The sequence below is a fragment of the Anas platyrhynchos genome, chromosome 2, assembly GCF_047663525.1.
Source record: "Anas platyrhynchos isolate ZD024472 breed Pekin duck chromosome 2, IASCAAS_PekinDuck_T2T, whole genome shotgun sequence".
NCBI classification, from domain to species: Eukaryota; Metazoa; Chordata; class Aves; order Anseriformes; family Anatidae; genus Anas; species Anas platyrhynchos.
Window position 1 is genome coordinate 142,269,233 of NC_092588.1, and position 22,652 is coordinate 142,291,884.

The window sequence follows — 22,652 nt, forward strand, 5'->3', positions numbered from 1 at the left end:
CCCTCTTTTCTGGTCATTCTGTTTTCGTGCAGCTAGACTGTGAATCATTTCTATAGATAATAGATACAGAGATCATAGAATCACGGAATGGTTTGGGTTGGAAGGGACCTTAAAGTCCATCCAGTTCCAACCCCCTGCCATGGGCAGGGACACCTCCCACCAGACCAGGTTGCCCAAAGCCCCATCCAGCCTGGCCTTGAGCACCTCCAGGGATGGGGCATCCACAGCTCCTCTGGGCAGCCTGGGCCAGGGCCTCACCACCCTCTGAGTGAAGAACTTCCTCCTAACATCTAATCTAAATCTCCCCTCTATTAGTTTAAAACCATTCCCCCTTGTCCTATCACCACAGCCCCTGACAAAGAGTCCCTCCCCAGTTTTCCTGCAGGCTCCCTTAAAATAATGGAAGGCCTTCGTAAGGTCTCCCCAGAGCCTTCTCTTCTCCAGGATGAACAACCCCAACTCCCTCAGCCCCTTCATAGAAGAGGTGTTCCAGGCCTCTGATCTTCATGGCTCTCCTCTGGACCCACTCTAACAGCTCCACATCCTTCTTGTGCTGAGGGCCCCACACCCAGACGCAGGGCTCCAAGTCAGGTCTTACAAGAGCAGAGCAGAGGGGCAGAATCCACTCCCTCCCCTGCTGGTCACAGTGCTTCTGATGCAGCCCAGGATCTGGATGGCTTTCTGGGCTGTGACCACACATTGCTGGCTCATGTCAAGCTTCTCATCAACCAACACCCCCAAGTCCTTCTCCTCAGGTCTCCTCTCAATTTATTCTCTGCCCAGCCTGTATTTGTGCTTGGGATTCCCCCAGCCTAGGTGCAGGGCCATGTGCGTGGCCTTGTTTAACCTCATGAGGTTAAACATCTCAGGCCTGTCCAGGTCCCTCTGGATGCCATCCATCCTTTCCCTCCTGCGTGTCAAGTACACCACACAGCTTGGTGTCAGCAGCAAACTTTCTGTGGGTGCACCCAGTCTCACTGATCAGAATAACCCCGCACAATGCTGTTAAATTTCCCATAAATGACAGAGAGTCTATGAAGTATCAAGGCAGTACACAATTCTCCTTTAAAATACTGTATTCTCACTTCTCATCTCTGCATTGCTAATGGTGGTTGTGATGGACCAAGACAAGCTGTACTACTTTTCTGATACAAGTATTTATTGGTGTAGTACCATCAAACGCAATTTTCATCTTCTCAGATCTACAGTGACAACAATGGGAACAGAAAAAGGGTAGACGATCTCTAGAAATGTGCATTATTGCTCTTGTTTAAAGTCACTTCAACAGACATAGGTAACTAACTCAGATAACATGAAATCCTGTCTCCAAAAGTCAGTGGTAAAAATTGCAATGGCACCAAAGAAGCCTTATCGTTTTATTTATTTCAGTAAAGTTCTCTTAAAACATTGCAATATAATATTAACAGAGGTGTCTAAGCAGTATTTTTAACACAAGGTAATATTTCAAAATAGGAAATTTCATAAAAAAGCACCACTTGAAACTAGTGTAGTTTTCACAGTGTACTGCAATCTGCAGAGACCACAGAACAAAGGAATCATCCAAAATATTAAATTAAAATAGACTTGACATATTCTGCCCAGTTTTGACTTCATAGAAAGTATAAAAACATATAGGAAATGAGAAATATTCAGGTAAGATCTTTGAATTTTCAAAATGTCTCATAATACAAAATGATTCATTTTTTGTAAACCAGATCCTTTCTCCTCTCACAATGGCAGCACTTTTCAACCTAAATTATTTTCCTCCTGTAATGGTCAAGTTTTTCATAACCACCTGTTGCTGCAGGTATCTGCATCAAATAATTGAAATAACCACCTGACTTTCTAGATGTATTAATTGACTATACGACTGGATTTTGCTAGCCTTATACTTCCTCTACAAAACCTTACTTTATAAGTAACCCCATTAGAAACACTGTAAGCAGTGGGGAAGTGGGAAGACTATCTCCAGGTTTTTAAAGCATAATCATAAACTTGGTATCAAAAGATGAAAAAAAAAGTTTTAAAATGACTTCTGTACTTCACAGCATTATATTGTGCTACTAAAAGAAAGAAATGGTATGAAAACTTGAATAAAAAAGTTCAAAGCTGTAAATATAATTAATAGGATATACCTGTCAAGAATAAAGCATGCAATTAATTACAGCAAATGGGATAAGTGCCATAAAATGAGCATTCATTGTAAATTGTCTGATTCCTTTTGAACTTTATCTTACTCAGGATCGTAGTGCACCACTTAACATTGCATGGTATGAGGTAATATATATCATTTTCATAGAGACAAAGGCTATATACTATGCTGTTAGTTAGACTACCATAAATCAACACTGATTCAAGCACACTTGCTCCAAATTCATGTTACTGTAATCAAGGTCAGCAAGTGGCTCTGGATTCAGGCTTCTTTTTTTTTTAAGGGAGAGATGCAAAATAGGATCAAATAAACAGCCTTTTCTTGCTTGAAATAAGGCTAAGCTTGCTGTAAATTGCAATTTATTGCAATTTACATGTATTTAGTAAGAATTTTTTTTTCATCATGTGAGTACCTTATCACAAGTGACAACAGCAAAACTGTATTAGATGCATTACCATTACCAGATGGGTCCAAAATACCACGTCTGCTCTTGTGAATCTAAAAATCTACTCTTAATTTAAGGGCAGTTATGGACACTCCCTCAAGAATCCTCAGAAAAGATTTACTGCATTTAAGAATCCATAGACTGAATTCTCTCTTAGCTGTAATAATGTTCACTTGTACCTCCCCAGTAGTTTCTGCATCCTTTAATAATGGTGAATTTAAATGCAAGTACCACCAATGTGTGCATAATACAGGAACTGAGCATCAGTCTCTTCTTTATTCAAGCAATTCCACTAGCCACTCAAATCAAGCATATATAACAAATCTAATGGTATGATTTGTATGTATGCTATATATAGGCAAATGCTTATTATATTCAAGTAACATCTGCACTTTGCTGAAGATGTATTAGATTATGTCTAGCATCAGATTCTGATTATCTGCTACACAGGTTTAAATCGAGAATGACTCTTAAGTTCTCATTATACTGGGGGCTGACAGCCTTTGAAACAACTGCATATGGCAAAGCAGCAAAAAAAAATAAGGGGTTACATCTGTGAGAAAGTGACTTTCTTAACTTTTTCTAAAACAAAAATACAAGCATATCATTTCAAGCCTTCTCTAACATTGTATTCTGCTGGAGTTTTATCTTAGAAATGCCTTGTCCTGCTCTCTGCAGAGCTCCCCTTACAGCACATGCATCCTTTATACAGCAACGAGCTGCCTTCTGAGAGGAAGAAGCCCTTTGACCCACTCCTCACAAAATCACCTCTTTGTAGGGTTGGGTTTGTTAGAGAAGATATGATGGTTTTGATACCTCCTAGGAATTATTTGATTAGTTTGCCTTACTAAGCAGTCAGGCAGATCAGAAAACTACAACCCCTATGGTATTTAATCTTTGATCAGTCTCACTAGACTCCCAGGGTAAAGAAATCAGAAAAACTGCTCTGTTCTTTAGTAAGGCAGCCCTTCAAGCACTCTAATCTCAGTAATCTTCCTTTATCACTATAAAATGTAATCTGTAATAATACCAGTATTTTGCAAATGTTGAACATGTTCAGTATTATCTTTAATCCGTCCTTCCGTGTGTCCTTGAAAGTATGAATGAAAAAGGCACAAAAAGACCTCTGTCACAGACTTCAGTGACACCAGGACTGATCTTACTGTGGTTTGCAGTTATGCTGGCCTCAACACAGCATCCAGTGAGGTATCTTGTGATGGGCTGCTTGGACCTTACAGCTGAAAGCAAGGAAAACCAGTGTTCTCCGTTTGGAGCAGGAGAACAAGCTGTCCAAAGCCTGCACATCTTTGAATATAAACCTGAAGAAAAAGGATGAGGGAAAGGTAACCACAGGTCGTAATGACAGAATTGGAAAATTACAATTAAAAATGGAACCACCAGATAGAATTCTAGCATTAAGGTTCATGATTTTATAGAAAAATCTAAAAAAACTCTAGTACAGGTGAAGTGCACAGGAAAGAGCATATATTTAGATACATGCTCAGGCAGACACCTACAATAAAGCTGTACCATGCACAGTAGTCTCACTTTCAAGAAGGTTGATGTAAGGCAGCCTGTGAGTGCCTCATTAATCCCTCTCCCATAATTACGTGTGTGACATACAAACACCCACTCTTTAGCAGGAATGGTGAGGGATGACTGGAAAGAGTCGAACTAGATGCCAGAGCATGCTACTTGCTCCTAACAAAAGAAATAAGAACAGAGAGTGAAGCAGTATTGATGGAGAAAGGATAAAATGAGAGAAAATGCTCTTCACAGATCAGATAGAGCAGTTTGCTGTAAGAGTTGGTAGAAGAAAAAAAATCAGTGTCATTGAATACATTGTTTCTTTTTAGAATTAATGGAGTGATTTAACCCCCCCCCCCCCCAAAAAAAAAAAAAATAAAAAAATTAAACATTCAGCAAAATAAATATGCTTGTGAATGGTGTTCCTTTTTGGTCAGGAAAATATTTTGCCATTTGTAATAAATGGAATAAATATTTGTTTCATTTCAAAAAGTTTAATTTCTAACACATTATTTTCATACTTCATTCCTTCTTATCATGCACCCTTTCACTGGAAAAAAATGGGAAAAAAACTTTCCCAAATTACTTAAAAGCAGACAATTTCAAAATTAAATTAGAATGATCATTAGTTCCAATGATTTTGTTGAGAAAAAATATTATATTTTGTAAAAACAATGTTCTATTTTTGACCCAGGTTCACTTCAAGAATACTGTGCACGTATACTTGAATGTTACCATACTATCACTTGTAGCCTGTGGCATGTTTGAGGCACTTATAGAAAGCACATTTTATAAGATGTAGACAAATTAGCCTCAAAGTGCATTTAGTCTTCTTGTTAGCCTGCTGCAGTGAAGAAAGTGAAAGCAGGTTTCCATTACTTGGCTGTGCTGCTTTCAGTTCCAGCACTAAAAGGTACGTGTTTATCCTCACCTGCAATTTTTGTGGGTCCAGAAATAACTGATTTTAAAAGACAGCTTTTTTACAAATAGGTTTTGAGCTGAATTCATGGTTCCTCTGACTGAAGATGTTAACAGAAGTAACATCTTGGAACACTGAAAGCTCTCTTTTCTTTAAATACTGATCATTTAATTAAGATTATCTTTAAATATTCCTAAAATTTAGTGGGACGGTATGTTCATGTCAACACACAGTAAAGTGTCAAATACAGACATTGAATCAGAGCAGAATCCAAATCCAATTTAAACCCCAGTTCTGTGCTAACACCACTGTACAGAAATTACGATGAAATCCATAAAATCGATATGCTGGTTCCATGTTCATGAGTGATCTGATTGATCCTTCCACGCACGCAGTCAAGAGAAACTGATATCAGCGTTCCGTTATGTACTTCAAAAGATGCACGGAGAGACACACTGGTCCATATGCTTCCCTCTGGCATCTGACCTCCAATCTGCTGGGCTATTGCTGTGGGTTGCATGTGATCCATGGTCAACTGGTTGAGAGTCAGTTTAAGCATGTTGCATGAATGGATTAGCTTTAAGTTAAATGCAAGGCTGGCAACTCCCTTTTCAGTAAAAATGAAGTACTTCTGAGCAAGCTGTCCAGAAGAAACCAGCTGTATCTGTTTCTCACTGGATGAAACCTGGGTGAAATCCAGTAATTTGTTTCTCACAGCTCCAGTAGGCAGACCCGTAACAGAAACTGTGGCTGATATGGCACTAGAAACTGCTGAAGGTATCCAGATGAGGCTAAAAATGCTAATTCCAGAACTATCTCCAAAATACCGAACATTACATTGTGCAGGAGAAAGTATCTCAAAGCTAATCAGATCTCCGGCAGCAACTTTTGTGGCCCCAGAAGCAGATATTGACGTGTCTCTGTAGTTTACCCCAGATTTAAATACATTCATTAATTCTCTGTTGGTGCCATTCCTGTTTATGTAAGAAATTAAGGAGAAACCCTCCCGGACACATGTATGACCCATGGAATACAATGCTTGGTGGAACACAAATTTGACAACACCGGTTTCAGTGAACTTTATAGCTCTGCCATCATGAGATAAACTTAGCATGTAAGGGTCGGAAACAGAAATTATTTTAAAGGTAGGCCGATAGTTGGTTTGGTAATGCATTGCTGTTGACATCTGTGCACTGATTGCCACAGCACCCGTGTCATGAGACAACCAAAACAAACTTAGTGGTGTGTTAAGATCATAAATATGTAAGTCTTTACTTTGATTGCAGAACTGATTTGGGCTCCTTAAAAACACAGAAAGAGTTTGGCTGGGTTCCACTTCAGCAGCACTGCTTAAACTAGTGCTCTGGAAATATTTTCCTTCTGGTTGTTCAATGCGAACACCACTCAGTTCATAGCCTTCCTCACTGCCATTTAGCTTTAAGGAAAGTTGCAAAAAATTCCTGCAGTTGTGTTTTACTGCAAAATTTAGGTCAGTCCACAACAAACCATGTTGCCTGAATACCAGGCTGGTATCTTCAATGGACAGGATTTCACGGTGAAGCTTTTCCCTTATTTTCAAGTTCAAACCAGAGTAGACCTGAGAGATGCCAGACTTTACAGATGGTAAAACGATGTTTGCAGCCCAAGACTCTGAGAGCTTGTTTTCAGTGGTTGCTGAGCAAACTGTATCACTGACAGTGGAGCAAGGCATGGCCACCATTCCATCTTCACATTTCAAACACGCCTGGCATTCCTGCATTTCCTTATTAAAGAAATACTCCTCGCCACACAATCCCAAAGCGGCATCTTTCTCAGCAATTCCAAGGCATCGGAAGCCACCTGTTCACAGGAAATGGGCAATTTTTATCATTAAACCTTTAAAACAATAAATATAAGAACTCTACAGCTCTATATATCAAGTAAGTTTGATAACATGTCTAATCGTAAGAGAGAAAACAGAAGACAACCATGATGAAAATGAAGATAAATGAAGATAACCAGGAAGAAATTCTGTACTGTGAGGGTGGTGAGGCACTAGAACAGGTTGTCCAGAGAAGCTGTGGCTGCCCCATCTCTGGAGGTGTTCAAGGCCAGGCTGGATGGAGCTTTGAGCAACCTGGTTTAGCAGGAGGTGTCCCTGCCCATGGCAGGGGGTTGGAACTGGATGGGCTTTAAGGTCCCTTCCAACCCAAACCATTCTATGATTCTACGTTAGATCAGTTTGCACTACTAAAGGATCCTTGCTAGCAAACAGAGGAAACACTACAGGTAACTCACCTTGTCCGAGCTGAATCCAGTGGTTTTGAGTATGAGGAGCAAGGAGAGAGAAGGGACTGCATAGGGGCAATTCTAACCAAAACCTCTAATGGGTCAGATACAACGGCACTGCTCCAAAGACACTCTTTCTCTTAAGTAAAAGGCATAGTACACTAAGCAGATAATATACTTCCAACAACACAGAGTTCCTCTAAACAAGAAAAGCCCACTGTCTGCCCAGTCATGTTTTGGGGCAGCGCTGCTATAGCTGTGATTTCTAAAGCAGTGCTTTTCAACCTGAGGGATGTGGACCCCAGGCATTCTGTGTACTGTTTTTAAAGAACCTGCAAGAGACAAGTAGGAAAAGCAAAATGGCAATCAGCAGGCTTAAAGTCAATATGCAGATGTCCATGCTGTGAAAGGCAAAAAACTACAGCCTTAAGACACAGGACAGCAGTGGTCTTGATAGTTTAAAGTTAGAAGGAATAATTAATTTAAAAGAAGGCAATTTTGTGCTGCTGGCCAGCATACCATGACCTCGGTGGATCAAAGAATGCACACCCGAAGAGCAGGTTTTAAAAACAGCCTGTAATTTTCTATGGCAATTTTCCAAAGAGCACTGCCAGCTGCCACTGCCTCCAGCTGGAGCAGCTGGTGCCCAAAACCTTTGTGCACAGGGCCTTCAAGACCTAAATCATTGCACATGATTTGAGACAACCAAAAGAATAACCACTTGCAGTTTGTGCCTCAGTTTAATCACCAAGGCACTTGCTTCTGCTTTTTGACCACACATAATCAAACTCAATAATCGTCTTTCTTATAGCTCTTCTTAAATATCCTTCACTATCTAACCACTGTGCTATTTTATTCACAAGCGTTTTTTAATCATATACATTTGCTATGCTCCTCAGCTGGAAAGTTGCTGTATCTGAGCAGGGATTTGCTCCAAGACTGGGACTACAAGCATTTGACACGGAGCCCAGCAGGCCAATTTTCTCCATTGCTAAACCCAGGGTGGAGCTGGCTATCACCAGACTGCTGTTGCAAGCAGAAAAGCACACCACACATACTGAGGACTGCAAGACAGAGCAGTACCTCTGCACCTGGCACATGAGGAAGGTCTGAATATTGGCTAAAATTCACTTCTGATACAACGTTATTCAGCTGAGAATACCAGACACTGTATTAATTTATACAGACTTCATATATTCACCCTCATATCTTTGCCTATTCATGTTTCATTCACTGAAGAGATGATTCTTCACTAACACTGATATGTAGGACTACATAATTTATGATGTGAGAATATTCTTTCAGAGACCCTGTATGGTTTCCTCGAAAGAGCTTGTTAAAGAAAAGTAAGATTTTTTCCATTTGAAATAAGTTAAAAGAAATTTATCGTTTTATTCCCCCTGAAAGTGTTGAGCTTTTATTTTTACGAGAAGCAAATACCAAATAAATAAGATCACATTTTTCAGCTATGAATATTCAATGGGGAATATAAAAGAATATCCCTTTGCTTTGCTGTTGAAAATAGATCAGTGTACACCATAGCATAACTATTCACATGACACCTTTTAACCAGTTCTACTGCTCATATCAATGGCTCCCACGACAGTCAAAAATACAGGATGAAATGCTATTGAATAGACAAACACAACTGTTTCATAGAGCAGAGACCTGCAGAAGTGCCTAGAAATACTTTTCTTGCTATTTGCTTCTTTAAAATATTTGCATTTATATTTAAGGATTTTTATAAATACAGAGTTTTACACATATATGTGGTGACTACCCTTATCAATTTGCTGTCTAGTTTTTGTCAGTTGAGGCTGCAGCTGGTGTTCCCCCTTAATGTACTTTAAATAGGGGACTTCAAAGCAGCACATGGGCTCCTTTACACTATGGACACAGTAGCAAGAGCAGCATCCTACCCTCTGCTAGCCCAGAAGAGGTTGAGCAGCAAAAGATAGCCCAACATCAGAAAGCCAGCAGAGCAGCATGCTGTGACTGCTTCCTATTTCTCTCTGACAATCTCTCCCATGTCTTTCTGGGCACTGCTGGTTTTATTGTGAGCAACCCAGCTGTAGTCGAGCTGTTTTTGTGAAATTGGGTATCTCTGTAGCACATCCACCAGCCCTCACAGTTCCTGAGGGCCAGGCAATTGCAACACAACTAGAGTAGCCATGCACCTATGGTGCTGCTGGGACTATTCATAGCTGCAAACGTGATATTCAAGCAGAGTACAGGAATCCATCCTCTTCTTGAACCCTCTATGTCAGATTTCAATCATTACAATTCAGCATAGATAATTACAAGTCAGCACTATTTAAGTTCTTGTTATTCACCACTTGCATTCACATTCCTGCTTTTGCAGTATTTCATCAGTTTCCAGGGTCTTTCCAAGTGCTGTCCTGCAGAAGACAAACCTGCAGTGTCTCACTTGAGGGGAGGACTCTACATAGCCTGGCTGCCAAGCTCAGATTGACTTACTCTGAGAGCAGAGCTCTCCTGTTAGATCACTGAACCTGCTTTGAGATCCAAGGGAATACACCTCTCTGACCCAGATAGCATGACCCAGATAGTGGATAGCATGGATGGTTCAATCCTGTTCCTCTTCTCTAGATGCCTAGGACTGAAGGCCACTAGTGGAATATCCACACACCATATGGGTCACTCCAATAACTGGTCCTACATTGTCTGGTCTCCTCCAGTTGCTGGCATCTGAACCTAGGAGCTCCCAGAAGTCTAAGGTCATGATATAGTTGCTGGTAGTCAGACCTCTTATCCTACTCACCAGCTAGTCCAGCTTGAATTTTGCTAGCACTCACTACCTTCCCCTAAACACCTGTAATAATTTTTGTATATTCCCGTATCCATTTAAAACACTGCATAATAGGTCCCGTGCAATTCTCAAATCCTCTCCCTGCATCCCACAGTAAGTTCCATTGCAAGTCCCCTTTAGTTTGCCTGGCATGGTGGGGAGAGTGCCTTTGGTCAACTCCACTTAGTGGGATCACACCAAGGACAACAATCTGTGAAAAAAGTGAACGGGTGAAGAAAGAGAGTCTCCTACTTGCATGTTTATTTATCATTATTTGCTGTGCCTCCCTTCACACTGTCAAGGGAACATGAGCTGCTTCAGATCCAACAACCTTTGCGTGCAGCTCAAGAAACCACATACAGCATCTGGAACTCATACATCAGATCACAACCCCATATACCCTCTATTACCCAAAACAGACATCCAGTTTCAGCCTCCCTTTTGATAAGTTGTATACATGTAGATAATGAGCTACCATGAACAGGCTGAAAGTAGCAGTCTTCTCTAATAAAAAATAAGAGAGCGCACTCTCTTCCATGACAGATGGGAAAGACAACAGGACACTGAATCCTGATCCAAGTGACAGAGAGAGCTTGCCTTTGCATCTTTATAAATTACCATTAAAAATGTGAGAAGAGAAATCAGGTCTTGCTTCTTCTTTCTTAAGTCTGATGGTACCTCATCTACAGCATCTGCCAAGTAAGGCAGCACTAGGTGCTCTCTTCTAGTCATTTCCAGTTTCCTATGGTGTTTTTGTAATACCATGCAACCCACCACAGTTCCTGCCCGGATAAAGGACAATGTACACAAATACAAGTCCTCTTTTAACCCTTTCCTAGGATCAGTTCTCTTCCACTTTTTTCTTTACCAGTGGTAGGGCAGAAATAGTACAAAATCACTCATTAAGAGCAGAAAACAGCCTTTGCCTCTCAGAGACACCACTTTTTCAAGTAAGAAGATCAGAGGAGGAAAAGCATATAAGCTGATGAAGTCTTCTTTTGGTTATTCTACTGGGAGCCCTACAACCACTGAAATTCTTTGTTTGATCACACAGTTCCTTTCAAACTTTTTGGCCAACCAGAAGTTAGACATGTAGAAAGAAAACTAGCACCTTAATACATTTTGCTCAATACATCTATTAATTTTGCTCTTGTGTGTCTGACTGCCATGAGAAATAATGAAGCCTAAGCCTGAAGTGCACAATACCATTCAAATCTGTGCCTGAAAGTTCCCCCGTGCACCCACAAATGATGACAACTATTGGTCGTTCCTCAATATTTGACAATATTATTGCTAAAAGAGAGTAAGATTGATGAAGAAAGGCTTTATAAGAACCTTCATTAGATCAAATCAAATATCTACCACAGCACAGCAGAAGGAAAATGACAACTATTTTTCTCCATTAGGAATAATATCTGTGATTTTCACCCCATTTGCACCAGCATAAACAAGGTCAGGTCATCAGTGAAAATTAAAATCAAAGCATATAAAAACCCATGAAAATAAGGTTAAGAGGACCATCCAAAGGTCCTAGGGGATATTGTGTTCTAAATAGACCATATTATGTTCTAAATAGCACACGAGAACTGCTATCAACTTAGAGCTGAGTGTTTTTCAACCCCTTTGATTCCAGCAAGCTGAGCATGTCATTACTCACAAACACACAGGCCTAAGTCTTTATCTATCTCTTCAGCCTGTTCCCGAAGATCTAATTATCTTCGTTCTTTAATTACTGGAGAATATAACTTACCTGGAGTATTCAGACACTTTATCCTCTCACCACAAATGCTTGGAGATTCAGTACATTCATCTCTGTCCTGTAAATCACAAGAATCATATTGAAACACTTTAATGCCATCACTTGAATTTGAAACAGGCACTTCTTCAGGCTCTGTGACACCCAGACATATGTGGGGAGGAAGAGAGGAGTGATTGCACAAACATGCTGGAGCAAGACAACCTGTTTTGGATTTGTGACCTGTTCTAGCAAGGTATAAAACAGACTCTGTGGTCTCCACAGAAAGCTAGCAGCATACAGACCACAAACTAAATGGGTAGGTTGTTCTATTAACACTTTTTACAGCACATAATCTGTGACACAGTACCAACTCCATCAATCAGTTGACCTTGAGGACGTTGTAACAACCAAGAAAGCATTAGGAAAAGCTCTTTAAGACATTTAGTCTGGGAGGAAGGTGCTAACTGAAAAACATCCAAGTGAAATAAATTAATCTTTCCTGCCAACAAGCCCTACCCTCACCCTACAGCAGGTAGAAGGGAAAGAACAAAAAACTAAATTTGCCTTCAAACACTCACATTAAAGACAAGTGAGACTAGCAAAGGGAAAAGCACAGATTTTCAGTTTCTTCTCAACAGCATGGGCTTAGGTCTCTAGCTGTTAAGGTTCACATTAAGCCAAGGACTGGGAGCACCACTTGGCAAAGATACTGCTTTAAATATTAAGATCCTCACATATCCTAGGACTTTTAAATAGAAGTGACCAAAGAGCCATCTCATTTTCTTTACATTCTGGTTTTGTATAATAAAATGTATTTAATACTAAAAATATCAAGGTTAAACATATTTCAATGTTTACATGTTGTGTTTAAGCTAGAACTAGATTTTACATTTATTTTAACTGACAACTTTTGTTTGCAATTTAAAAACAACCACCTGACCTTTCTTTAGTTTTACTTAATAAAGCTTTCCTCTGCTTTTCCAATGTGTCTAGCACTTCATGTAGACTGGACTGCGATTAAATAAACAAATTTAGCATGTATAAGTGTATGTGCTTTAGGATGTCTTTTCCTACCAGGATGAACAGAATTGACCAGCTCTTAGCCTTGGGAAAGCTTTACATCCAGCACTCACAAACTAGTGCCCATTTACACCAGCAAATGGTAGAGAAAACCCACAGAAAACTCCAGGCAAACTTTGAAGTGCCACAGACCTATTCAATAAAACACAGTAACTAGCTCTCTGACTAGTTACTTCCAGAATGTCACCCTTGTTTGTCCAACACAATACTTCATATACAATAACTGAAAGATACAGAATGATATTTCACCTGGCAAATCCGATCAGAGTTTGCAGAACACTCAGCCATTTGGAAAAAACCAGCAGGACACAATGTGCATTTTTCACATTGTGAAGGTGTCTTTTGGAAATTGCAAAATTCATCACTTTCACAAAGACCACAGTCCAGCAAAGACTCCCCAACATTAATCACTTTTGCATCCACTTCTACTTTATGGACAGAATATGACTTCTGGAGATGATTCCTGACCTGGTTCTGAAGTCCTTGAAGATGACTTTCAAAATAATTTTGAATATCTTCTTGCAAACTCTGAAATGACATTTGTTTCACTGTGTCAAAAAGCATGCCATACTGGACTTTGATCAGATCCATTTGCTCATACATTTTTCTTTGCTGTTCAAGAATCTCCTTTTGCTGGCTAACCAGTATGTGCTGCTGTTCAGCAAGTTTTTGCTGCAAATCCACAATGATTTGCTGCTGGCTTTTTAGCATTTCAGTAAATTTCTCGTGTCCTTTTGCAAGGTGCAGCTGTAGTATTAGGGCATCTTCAGACGGAACTTCGTTTTCTCCTGAAATACAATTGACTGATTATTATCCAAGAAAAATGATTTTCCAGGTTGCTGTATTATCTCTTCAAAGGCATTCACATTTTAATAAGTTAATGAAAAGTCTCGTTAAATTCAGGTCATGATTGTAAGGCCAATTCCTTTACTATCTTTATAGCTCCTTCATGAGACTGCAAGCTGTTCCATTTCATAAGCAACATTTATAGCCAGAGACACTAAAAAAGTCATAATCAAACCCCATGCTTCAGGGCATAAATTAATCATCACTTGGGGTCAATAACAGATTAATCATTTCTATGTACATGTTCAAACAGTAGAGAGAAAAGGGTCAATTTTCACTGTAAAGGTGATAAAATGAGGTGATAAAACTTGTTGAGAACACTAAGCTATTTAGGGTAGTAAAAATAAGGGTCAATTACAGAGAACTGCAAAAGAAGTCTATGATACTAAGGACCAGTAATAAAATGGCAAGAAGAAACTCAAAGAAGATAAAGGTAAAATGATGCACTCACCGGGAAAAAAAAATATCTTATTCTTTCATAAAAAAAAATGCTGTGCTTGTATATGATTATTAGCACTCCGAAATGATCTTGAGCTAATATAGCAGGTCTAGATACAGATCTTGGGCTACAAAGCCCAAGCATCAGTTCAGGGTCCAAAAGAGGTTAAAAAGGCAAATAAAATGTTAGGAGTAATTAGAAGAGGAATAACAGAAGAAAACATATAATTACAACATTGTATTAATCAATAGAGCATCTTTAATACAGTATACAGTCCTGGTTCCCCGTGTCAAAAAGGGCACAGAAAAACTCAACAAGGTTCACAGAAGGGCAATAAGGAAAATTTAACATACAATACCCCTACAATATGAGACAGTAGATAGGACTTTTCAGGCGGGTAAAAACAACTGTGTTATATTACAGGAGTCCTAAAGAAAGCAGATATGGAAAGACACTCCACTCTGTCTTGCAATACAAGAATTAGGTGGCATTAAATGAAGGCAGCAGGTTCAATACATGGTAGTAGTTCAGCCATGTCAAGAAGTTGTTGACCTCCTATGAAGTTTATACAGCCTTGCTTATTTTTAATACCTCTACCCCTTGTCAAGTTTGCATGAAACCAGCCCATAGGTTCAAGTTACTGGGCAGCAAGACAGTTACATGCATGCTGTGATTGGATATCGGGAATTTTCATAAACCTATATGGATTCCATTTGTGCTTGAGGCTGGGAAGACATACACAATTTCCTTTCCGTAAGACTTGTGCTCTCAGAAGTCTGGCTTACATTTGTGAGTATGGGCAGAAAAGCACAGATCTATGCCAAGTATTTTGACCATGCAAGTGACAACACGGTGCCAATGGACCACACCACATAGAAGCAAGAGGCATGCCTTCAAAGCAAATGGAAAGGTAAAGGGCAGCCCTGACCCGGGCAAATGCATTCCCCTAGGGAACTGCTTCATAGATTAACAGCCATTGGACTTACTGTCAGATGAGTTTGCGTACATGTCTGCCTTTATCAGTAACTACAGAAAGAGATGATCTTGACTTTATGCTTAACAAATAACATTAACAAATGCAGGTTTGTAAGAAACAAATAGGAATGAAAATTAACTATACAAAACCGCCCCATTCTAGGCCTTTTGACCCTCTTAATGGAAAAGGAAAGAAGAGGTGAGGAAAAGTCCAACTGCATCATTTAAAAGTCAGTCCAGGAAATTGGGAAACTATGAAAGGCAGCGAGTTAGTCAAGGATGCATTACAAAACTTCCTTTTTTTTTCACAAAACTACTTTTTCTCCAGCTCTTGTTTTTAGCCATTACCAAGCTATGGACAGGAAGAATACAGACTCTTCTAAAACAGGGTTATTGTGTTGTAACCTCCCCCTCTTTGAATCTGGTCTTTCATCACAAATATGAGCAGATCTATCAATGCAATGGTTAACTAAAGCCCTGATTCAGTAAAACACATCATGTACAGCTTATGTTTAAGCATGTACTTGGGGAGCATCATCTCCAGCCAGTAACTGGCAAACTTGCTGACTGCACTGAAACTATTCTTGTAATTCCGTCTCCCCACAACAGGCTTACAGAACTCCGTAACAACAGCAACAACAGCAGCATTCCAGTCTGTCAATTTACCTTTGCTCCTTTTGGTTGTCTAAAGCTCAGCCGGTGACAATATGAGCCCTAAGAAATCCTTCATGACTGTTTTTATCCTCATTTTAATTTTACAGTTCTATGACAAAACTTAGTTTTATGCCAGTACAAGAGACCCTCCACTGCACATTAGCTGGTGCTACAGGTAGTTCACAACACCAGAGCAACAAAGAGTATAATAAAACTCTTGCACAAAAAAGAAGATTACTAAAAAGAAATGAGAAAACATTAAGTGGAGGAGAATCGTGTTTGCCAAAAGAATTCTGAAGTAAAAGTTTAAAATAGCTCAGAGGTTCTATGCCCTAAAAATGGCCCTGTTTCTCTCTGTTAACTACATAAAGGTAACCCACAGTGAATGTCAGATGGGGATGTCTCTATCACAGTCATCTAAAATTATACAAGAATTCCAGTGCAAGAGATCTTTAGAAATTGGTACACTCCCACAATCCTACTGAACTACCTTTCCCCATTCCCCAGACAAGAATCAAACAGGTAAACCCCCTTGCAACATCCAGACGTTCTCATGACCACAGACGTAATATTATCTTTCTTACACACACACGCTATACTCAACCATGGTAAGGTCTATTTTGCAGCCACCTGCTCCGCACTTCCAGGATCCATGGTGCAAACACAGTACCTACCTATGACCTGCTGCTACATTTCTCTAGGATGCCTTGGAAAGGACATGTCATCCTGAGGGTGTGTGCTGCGAGGACAATGTAGCCCTCAGGCACAACCTGGCACTGCAGGAGGTCAAAGACTAAAAGCAGGCAGTCTGTAAGGAAGGCCTGCAGAAAGACTAACCCCTCTGAGATCTTCAGTGGGTCCCAGGGGCACGGAGCCACCTGATGGTGCCACCCCCTCCTGGTAGCCACAGGAGATGAGAGCAGAGGGTTGCAGGCACTGCTCGGAAGAGTGCAACAGCATGAGAAGCTACAAACTTGTTCACTGGGCTTGGCAGGTATGAGATATGGCAGCCGCACATGAACTGCAGAGAAGTCTGTCCAAAAGAAAACAGAAAGATGGGTTGGATGGGAAAAATGAAGGATTTAATGGCAACTGAAGAATGAGGGGAGAAACACAGAGGAATACAAGATAAGACAATGAAAACAGGCTCTGTACAGTCCTTCTTTTGGCATGCCTGTCTTTCATCTGGAGTAAGGTGTACTCAGGGAGGTGCTGAGGAACAGCAGTGAAAATTCTGCAGTGGAATGGTCTCATCTGACTGAAATGGGAGTTCAGGTCTGCACTCTAGTATCTTCCTCTCGCCACAGGAGCCTGGCCAACAGAAGTGGTGGTTCAGCTGCAGTTCACAGGAGCCTTCTAGATCATATCTATGGTGCTGGTGATATTGGATGGAGAGATGATGAATATGTTGGTGTGATCTCCACAGCAGGGCTGTGCCTGCTCTGTCAGGCAGCTGGTGAAGAGTGAGAGTCACCTGCCTCATGCAGATCAACCTGCAAACACAGACATTGGGCTGGGAATCAGCTAGAGCCCCTGGTACTGGCCTTTATCTTGGACATCTGGTACTAGGCACTGTCTTCAGCAAGCATTTGAGTGCACCTCACATGAATGGTCACCAAAACACAACCTTCTCTATCAGGCAAACTGGAGGGAAGATTTCTCTCAGTGAATGAAGAACCATTGTAAATCTGCTCGTGCACTGTTGTAGAGCTGGCAGTCATAGGCTGGGGTGGGCCAAGAGATCTCCTCCACCTGTGGATGCTGACAGTACAGGCAGAAAATGGCCTTAGGGTCACCTGGGTATTCCACGTGTATTCCAGCTCCCCTGCTGTTTGAGAAGAGGTCAATGGTAAGCACCCCATGCTGCTGGTCTCAAAGTAATGTGCTAGCACAGTAACCAGACAGGAACATTCTCCTAAAAATGAAGGAAAGACAGAAACAGTCACTGATCCATTTCTTCTTGTATGGATGGTTTCCTCAGTTTTGAGCTACACCATCTCAAATTTGCACCTAAAGGGCCAGACAGCTTTCTGTTTCTTTCAAATTATACTTTCATACTTGATCTAAAACTGACAGAAATCTCCCAAGACAAATTCTCTGCATGTATCTGACAAAGAAACCTCTTTTAGGGTGATTAATTTAGGAAGAATCAGGAGAATGGGTGAAGCTATAGAAGTGGCAGATAATTTTGTCATACGCCTGTGCTCTTTCCAACTGTGTTGGCGAGTTCCTGGAGCCTATGTAAATGTGTGATCACCTGTGCTGTCTGCAAAACGTACAGACATCACCCTGTAGTTATGCAAAAGTTGTACTTACAGAAAAAATACTTGGTATTTTCTTTGCTCCCTGCTAAAGCCACTTGCTGAGCACATGCAGCAGCCTCATCTCAAGACACTGAAATGAAAACTTGGAACACAGCAGCTACTCTGGTACTGGATGCAACTCTGTATACTCTAACTACTCCTGGAGCTCAGCCAAGCCTATATGCAGTATATTCACTGCTGCACTCAAGAGGTCCCTACATTTCCTCCCGAGGCCTTCTTTCTGACCACACTATTGACCAGCATGGCTAATTCCCCCTGCATCTGGTCCTTCTCCATGAAGTCACATCTGTAGTGCACATCTGTAAGCCTAACTGAGACAGGTTCCTGCCATTCCTGCACAATAAGATTCACTCATACAATTTCATGACAGGAAAGCCACCATCTCCACCAAACAGACTGGGCACACCTCTTGCATGAGCTCTCAGCCTCCTCTATCATGGCTCTTTAGAAGACTAGAAGCAAAGGATGTTATTCATGACATTTACCTGAATTTGCCCCATCATGTTCTCTGCGTGCTGTTTGAGTAGCAGCTCTCTCCATACAATGGCAAATGCATTTCCCCAGCTTCAAGGTGTGATTACCACACTTCATTGTTCTTTTTTTTTCTAGCAGGCAGGCCATGCTGGAATTGCTATGTAGAACCACGCTCGTTTCCAAGACCCAGCTACAAATGGGAGTTGAAGAAGGCATGCTCTGCACTACTGCAGAAAGTCCACTGATCTGGCCTCAAAAGGAAGGTCTCAAAGGTCTTAGGCATACACAAAGAATGTTAGAGGCACAGCAGAATGCTAGATGCTCGCCTGTACACCAGCTTGAAGGAAAACAAAGACTGTAGATATGGCTTGTTTTGTTGCTCCTGATGCCAAGTGCATGAGATTTCTGCTAGACGTTGATGAATGCAGTATGATTTTTCTTCCACCTTTGAGAAAGAAAGCTGCCTTGTGAAGGACTGGGTCCAGCGTTTGGAATGGACAAAACATGCATACAGGCCCTTGGTGCAATCCGGACAGAAGTAAGTCTTCAGCCCAGGTCTCATCCACACCAATTGCATGATTGCTGCAGTGGTCTTGGGAGTGGGCTGCTGCCAACCTATGTCACTCACAGGATGCGAGACAAAAGCAGTGAGAAGGGAATTCCTCTGTGGGTGCAGTTGTCCTCATCTGGAAATTCAGACACCGAAGCTCACGTGTTATCACAGGTTTGCTCACTGTGTGCTTCCTTGCTGACAGCGCCTTCCACTGTACTAGGTGGTTTAGTGGGCAGTGCTGTTCACTGCTTTCCCTCCAACATACAGGATGCTGGTCTCTGCCACAGGTGAGAATGGCTGGGACCAGCGAGGCACGTGAAGGAGGTGAATGCACAAATCCATGACAGACATTGGCCATAATAAGTATAATCCATTCTTGATGGCTTGAAGAGCTTTAAGGGAAAAATGATACTGCTGTTCCTCTCAGACTTCACCCAGCACCATGCCTGCAAAGAGCATAAAACTGAAAGATTACAGTGAACTCTTGTGTCAAGTCTCAAAATCCCCAGTGTCTTCACCGTCAAACCCCTCTGCTTTACCTTCCTTTATTCTGTTTTCCTCTGTCCTGTGTCAGAGAGGACAGAGGACCTAACCCTATGGCCTAGGAGATGATGGATAAATGCAACTCACCATGTAAGTTGATGGCACTGGAGACCGGGCAGCAGAGACTGATCTCGGTCCTCTAAAAACCGCCATGGAATAAGAGGATGTTTGGAGAAACAGGTTACGCTGGGCTGGATTCTCTTTGTTAGACCTTCAGGAAGGTATGGTGTGTCTGCTTTCAGCACCATCCAAGAAGTGTGAGTCTTTTCTGCCTGTGCAGAATGACCTTATCATTTACCACAACTTGTATTACATGGAAATGGATCTTGGTGAACACAAAGAAAATGCAAAGATCCTAGGTCCTTTTGCAAAAGGGAGGTATGGTAATCACTATGAGTGTGTAAAAAATATGCACAGAAGCAGAAAAAAAAAAAAGGTTGAGCATACTGTCTTCTCAGTTTTCTGCACACCTTTGGTCAGGGGGCATACAGAGGTTCTGTAAGACATCTGGGAGCACTATCAGGGAAGATGAAGGCACACAGCATCACGGTAATATGCAAAGGGGGGTTAAATCTCTGCCCTGTGTCTGGGATCACCACTAAGTGCTGCAGCCTAATTAAGAGGAGGTGACGCTTCACCAATTAGTTGTCCAAAATGAGGCTTGACATGTGCTCTGCTGTCTGGAGCAGCCACTGCCCTCAGATTGGCCACAAGGACGTGACAAAGTTTAAGTCTCCTTATGCTTTCCATTAGCTTTGACCACCAATCAGGGATTAAATAAATCACTCTTCCTCATAAACTTTATATCTTTCAAATAAGGCATTAAACCAGAACCCAAACTGCTCTGCGGTCATTAAAGTTTGGCTGATGCTTTTAATGTGGGTAAATCCACATATCCCGGGCAATTACACAGCGTCTTTTGCTGACCTGTGAGTACAACCATGGACATTTCTGGCTTTCTACAGGGATACCAAACTGATGAGTGCTGTACCATGCTCTGAATTAAGTGCAATAAGCAATGCCCTGCGATTCTTTTTCTGCTGGCTATCACCGTAAGCCAACTTGTCAGCAGCAGCAAGTTTCACAGCACCAGCCCATTCATTCAGGGTGCACCTCTGAGGCCTCGTAGGATGCTGCTGTAAACCAAAGCCCTGAGAAACACCAGGCTGTGAAGACAGAGACTTAGTCTTATGCTTGCTTTAAAATAGCACTAAAACGTCCCCGTTTTGCCATGTCCCATCCATTGCTGGAGTCTCATGAGCGTGCACCCACACCTGTGTGTGTGTGCGGAGGGGGAAGAAGGGGCCGCACACCCCCGACGTGCCCCACAGCCGTGCCCCAAACCTTCCCCCCGAGCCCGGCTCAGCACCCGGAGCTGCTCACTCGGGGGGAGCTCCCACCAAACTCCGGGTGCGAGGAGCAGCCCCCCCCAAAACCCACCTCCCCCCGGTCCCCTCGGGCCACCCGCACCTGGCTTCACGTCGCAGGCCAGCTGCACCCCCAGGGCGCCTCCTCCGCCCAGCTCGGGCCCCCCGTAGGCGAAATCATCCCCGGCGAACTGCGCTGCCCGCTCGGCGGCTCGGAGCAGGGCGGGCTCGGGGCAGCCCTCGCCGGGGGCGGAGGCGCCGCAGCCGCCGGTGCCGCGGGGTCTCGGCCGCAGGCGGGGGGGCAGGCGGCACTCCAAGCCCTGGCAATCGCGGCGGGTGCCGTTGGAGGAGCAGCCCCCGGCCGGGCAAGCCTCCGGAGGACCCCCTCTGGCTGCGGGGGGTTGCGGCTTGCCCTGCGGGGCCCGCAGCGGCGTGGCGGTGTGCGGGAAGGAGCGGGCGGGCCGGCCGGCACGGGCTCCGCAGCGAGCCCCGCGGCAGGGCGGCGGGGGAGCCTCGGCAGGGCACGGGGGCAGGCGGCAGGGCTCGGAGCCGCCGCCACCGCCGCCGCCTCCGCTGCAGCCCCCGGCGCCCAGCAGCGAGAGGCAGACGCCCAGCCAGCAGCGTGCCCACCACCGCCTCCTGCCCGGCATCTCCGGCAGCGCCTGCAAGGGAAAAAATAAATAAAAAAATAAAAAAGTAGCCAGAAAGAAAAAATAAGTTTTGAACCCGCTTCGCCACCCCCCTCACGGTGTCTCCCGGTTGAGGAACCTGCGGGGCAGAGCCCGGAGAGAGCGTGCGCGGCCTCGGGGCTCGGCGGCGGGGACTGAGCCGCTCCGAGAGCCGGAGGGGAGTGGGAAGGGGCAGCAGCATTCCTGGGGCTCCTCAGCATCGGATTTCCCAAGCGCCTCCCTTTAACTCCTTCGCTCCTCCGGGCCCCTGCCGGCGGGGCGGCGGGCGGGGAGCCCGCGGGGGCCTTCCCGTTAAAAAAAAAAATAGGGGAAAAAAATCATAATAATTACCCCAAAAGTCTAGGAATAAAGCGCACGCACCGCGCGGCTACCGATAAGTAAGTTTGGTGCAGTTGGGCCGAGCTGGTTGGATTTCTGGCTTCCCGCTTTGATCGCCAGAAACTTGCATCAAAGATAAAAGCAAGCTCACCAGCTGCCGCTTGCTCTGATAATACCTAAAGCCTAAGCTGGAGCAGAGGGGTGATTTTGACTTGAGTGCATTACTTTTTGGTAAAGTGACTTCCCTAGAAGTGCTCACAGTGGTGTGTGAGAAGCAGCATACCTTCCAGGGGCTCCGGAGCAGGAATAAACTCCCCACAGCAGGAGCCACCTCGCTTATCTAATCTCTTCCACATGTTACTGGTGGAAGGCGACACCACGGACGTGGCCGCTTCAGCACTAACTGCAGATGCCGCATTTTGTCTTTGGGAAGTTGGCCAGCGCAGATTCAACAGTTATGGACAGACGAAAAAATACTGAAAATATGATTTATTGATTCATTATCTTCGGCTTCCTTCCATCCATCAGCTCA

General features: G+C 42.9%; 1 protein-coding gene and 1 long non-coding RNA gene across 3 annotated transcripts; both read right to left on the bottom strand.

Annotated features, from left to right (window-relative positions):
- Positions 1–1,138: 1,138 nt before the first annotated feature.
- LOC106018497 (uncharacterized) lies at positions 1,139–22,038 on the bottom strand. 2 transcript variants are annotated; one of them, XM_027450616.3, is made up of 5 exons: positions 21,882–22,038; positions 21,217–21,775; positions 13,407–13,726; positions 11,871–11,937; positions 1,139–6,882 (listed from the first exon to the last, which is right to left on the bottom strand). In XM_027450616.3, exons 1-5 carry the CDS (start codon positions 21,981–21,983, stop codon positions 5,363–5,365), a joined length of 2,568 nt encoding a protein of 855 aa, XP_027306417.1. In that variant the 5' UTR covers positions 21,984–22,038; the 3' UTR covers positions 1,139–5,362. The 2 variants fall into 2 exon arrangements, with proteins under 2 accessions (XP_027306417.1, XP_027306416.1); XM_027450615.3 differs by having other exon boundaries at positions 13,188–13,726.
- On the bottom strand, positions 13,733–21,145 carry LOC140001619 (uncharacterized). The gene is made up of 3 exons (XR_011807044.1): positions 19,834–21,145; positions 18,662–19,649; positions 13,733–17,767 (listed from the first exon to the last, which is right to left on the bottom strand). It is a non-coding gene; the product is annotated as an uncharacterized lncRNA (long non-coding RNA).
- Positions 22,039–22,652: the final 614 nt, after the last annotated feature.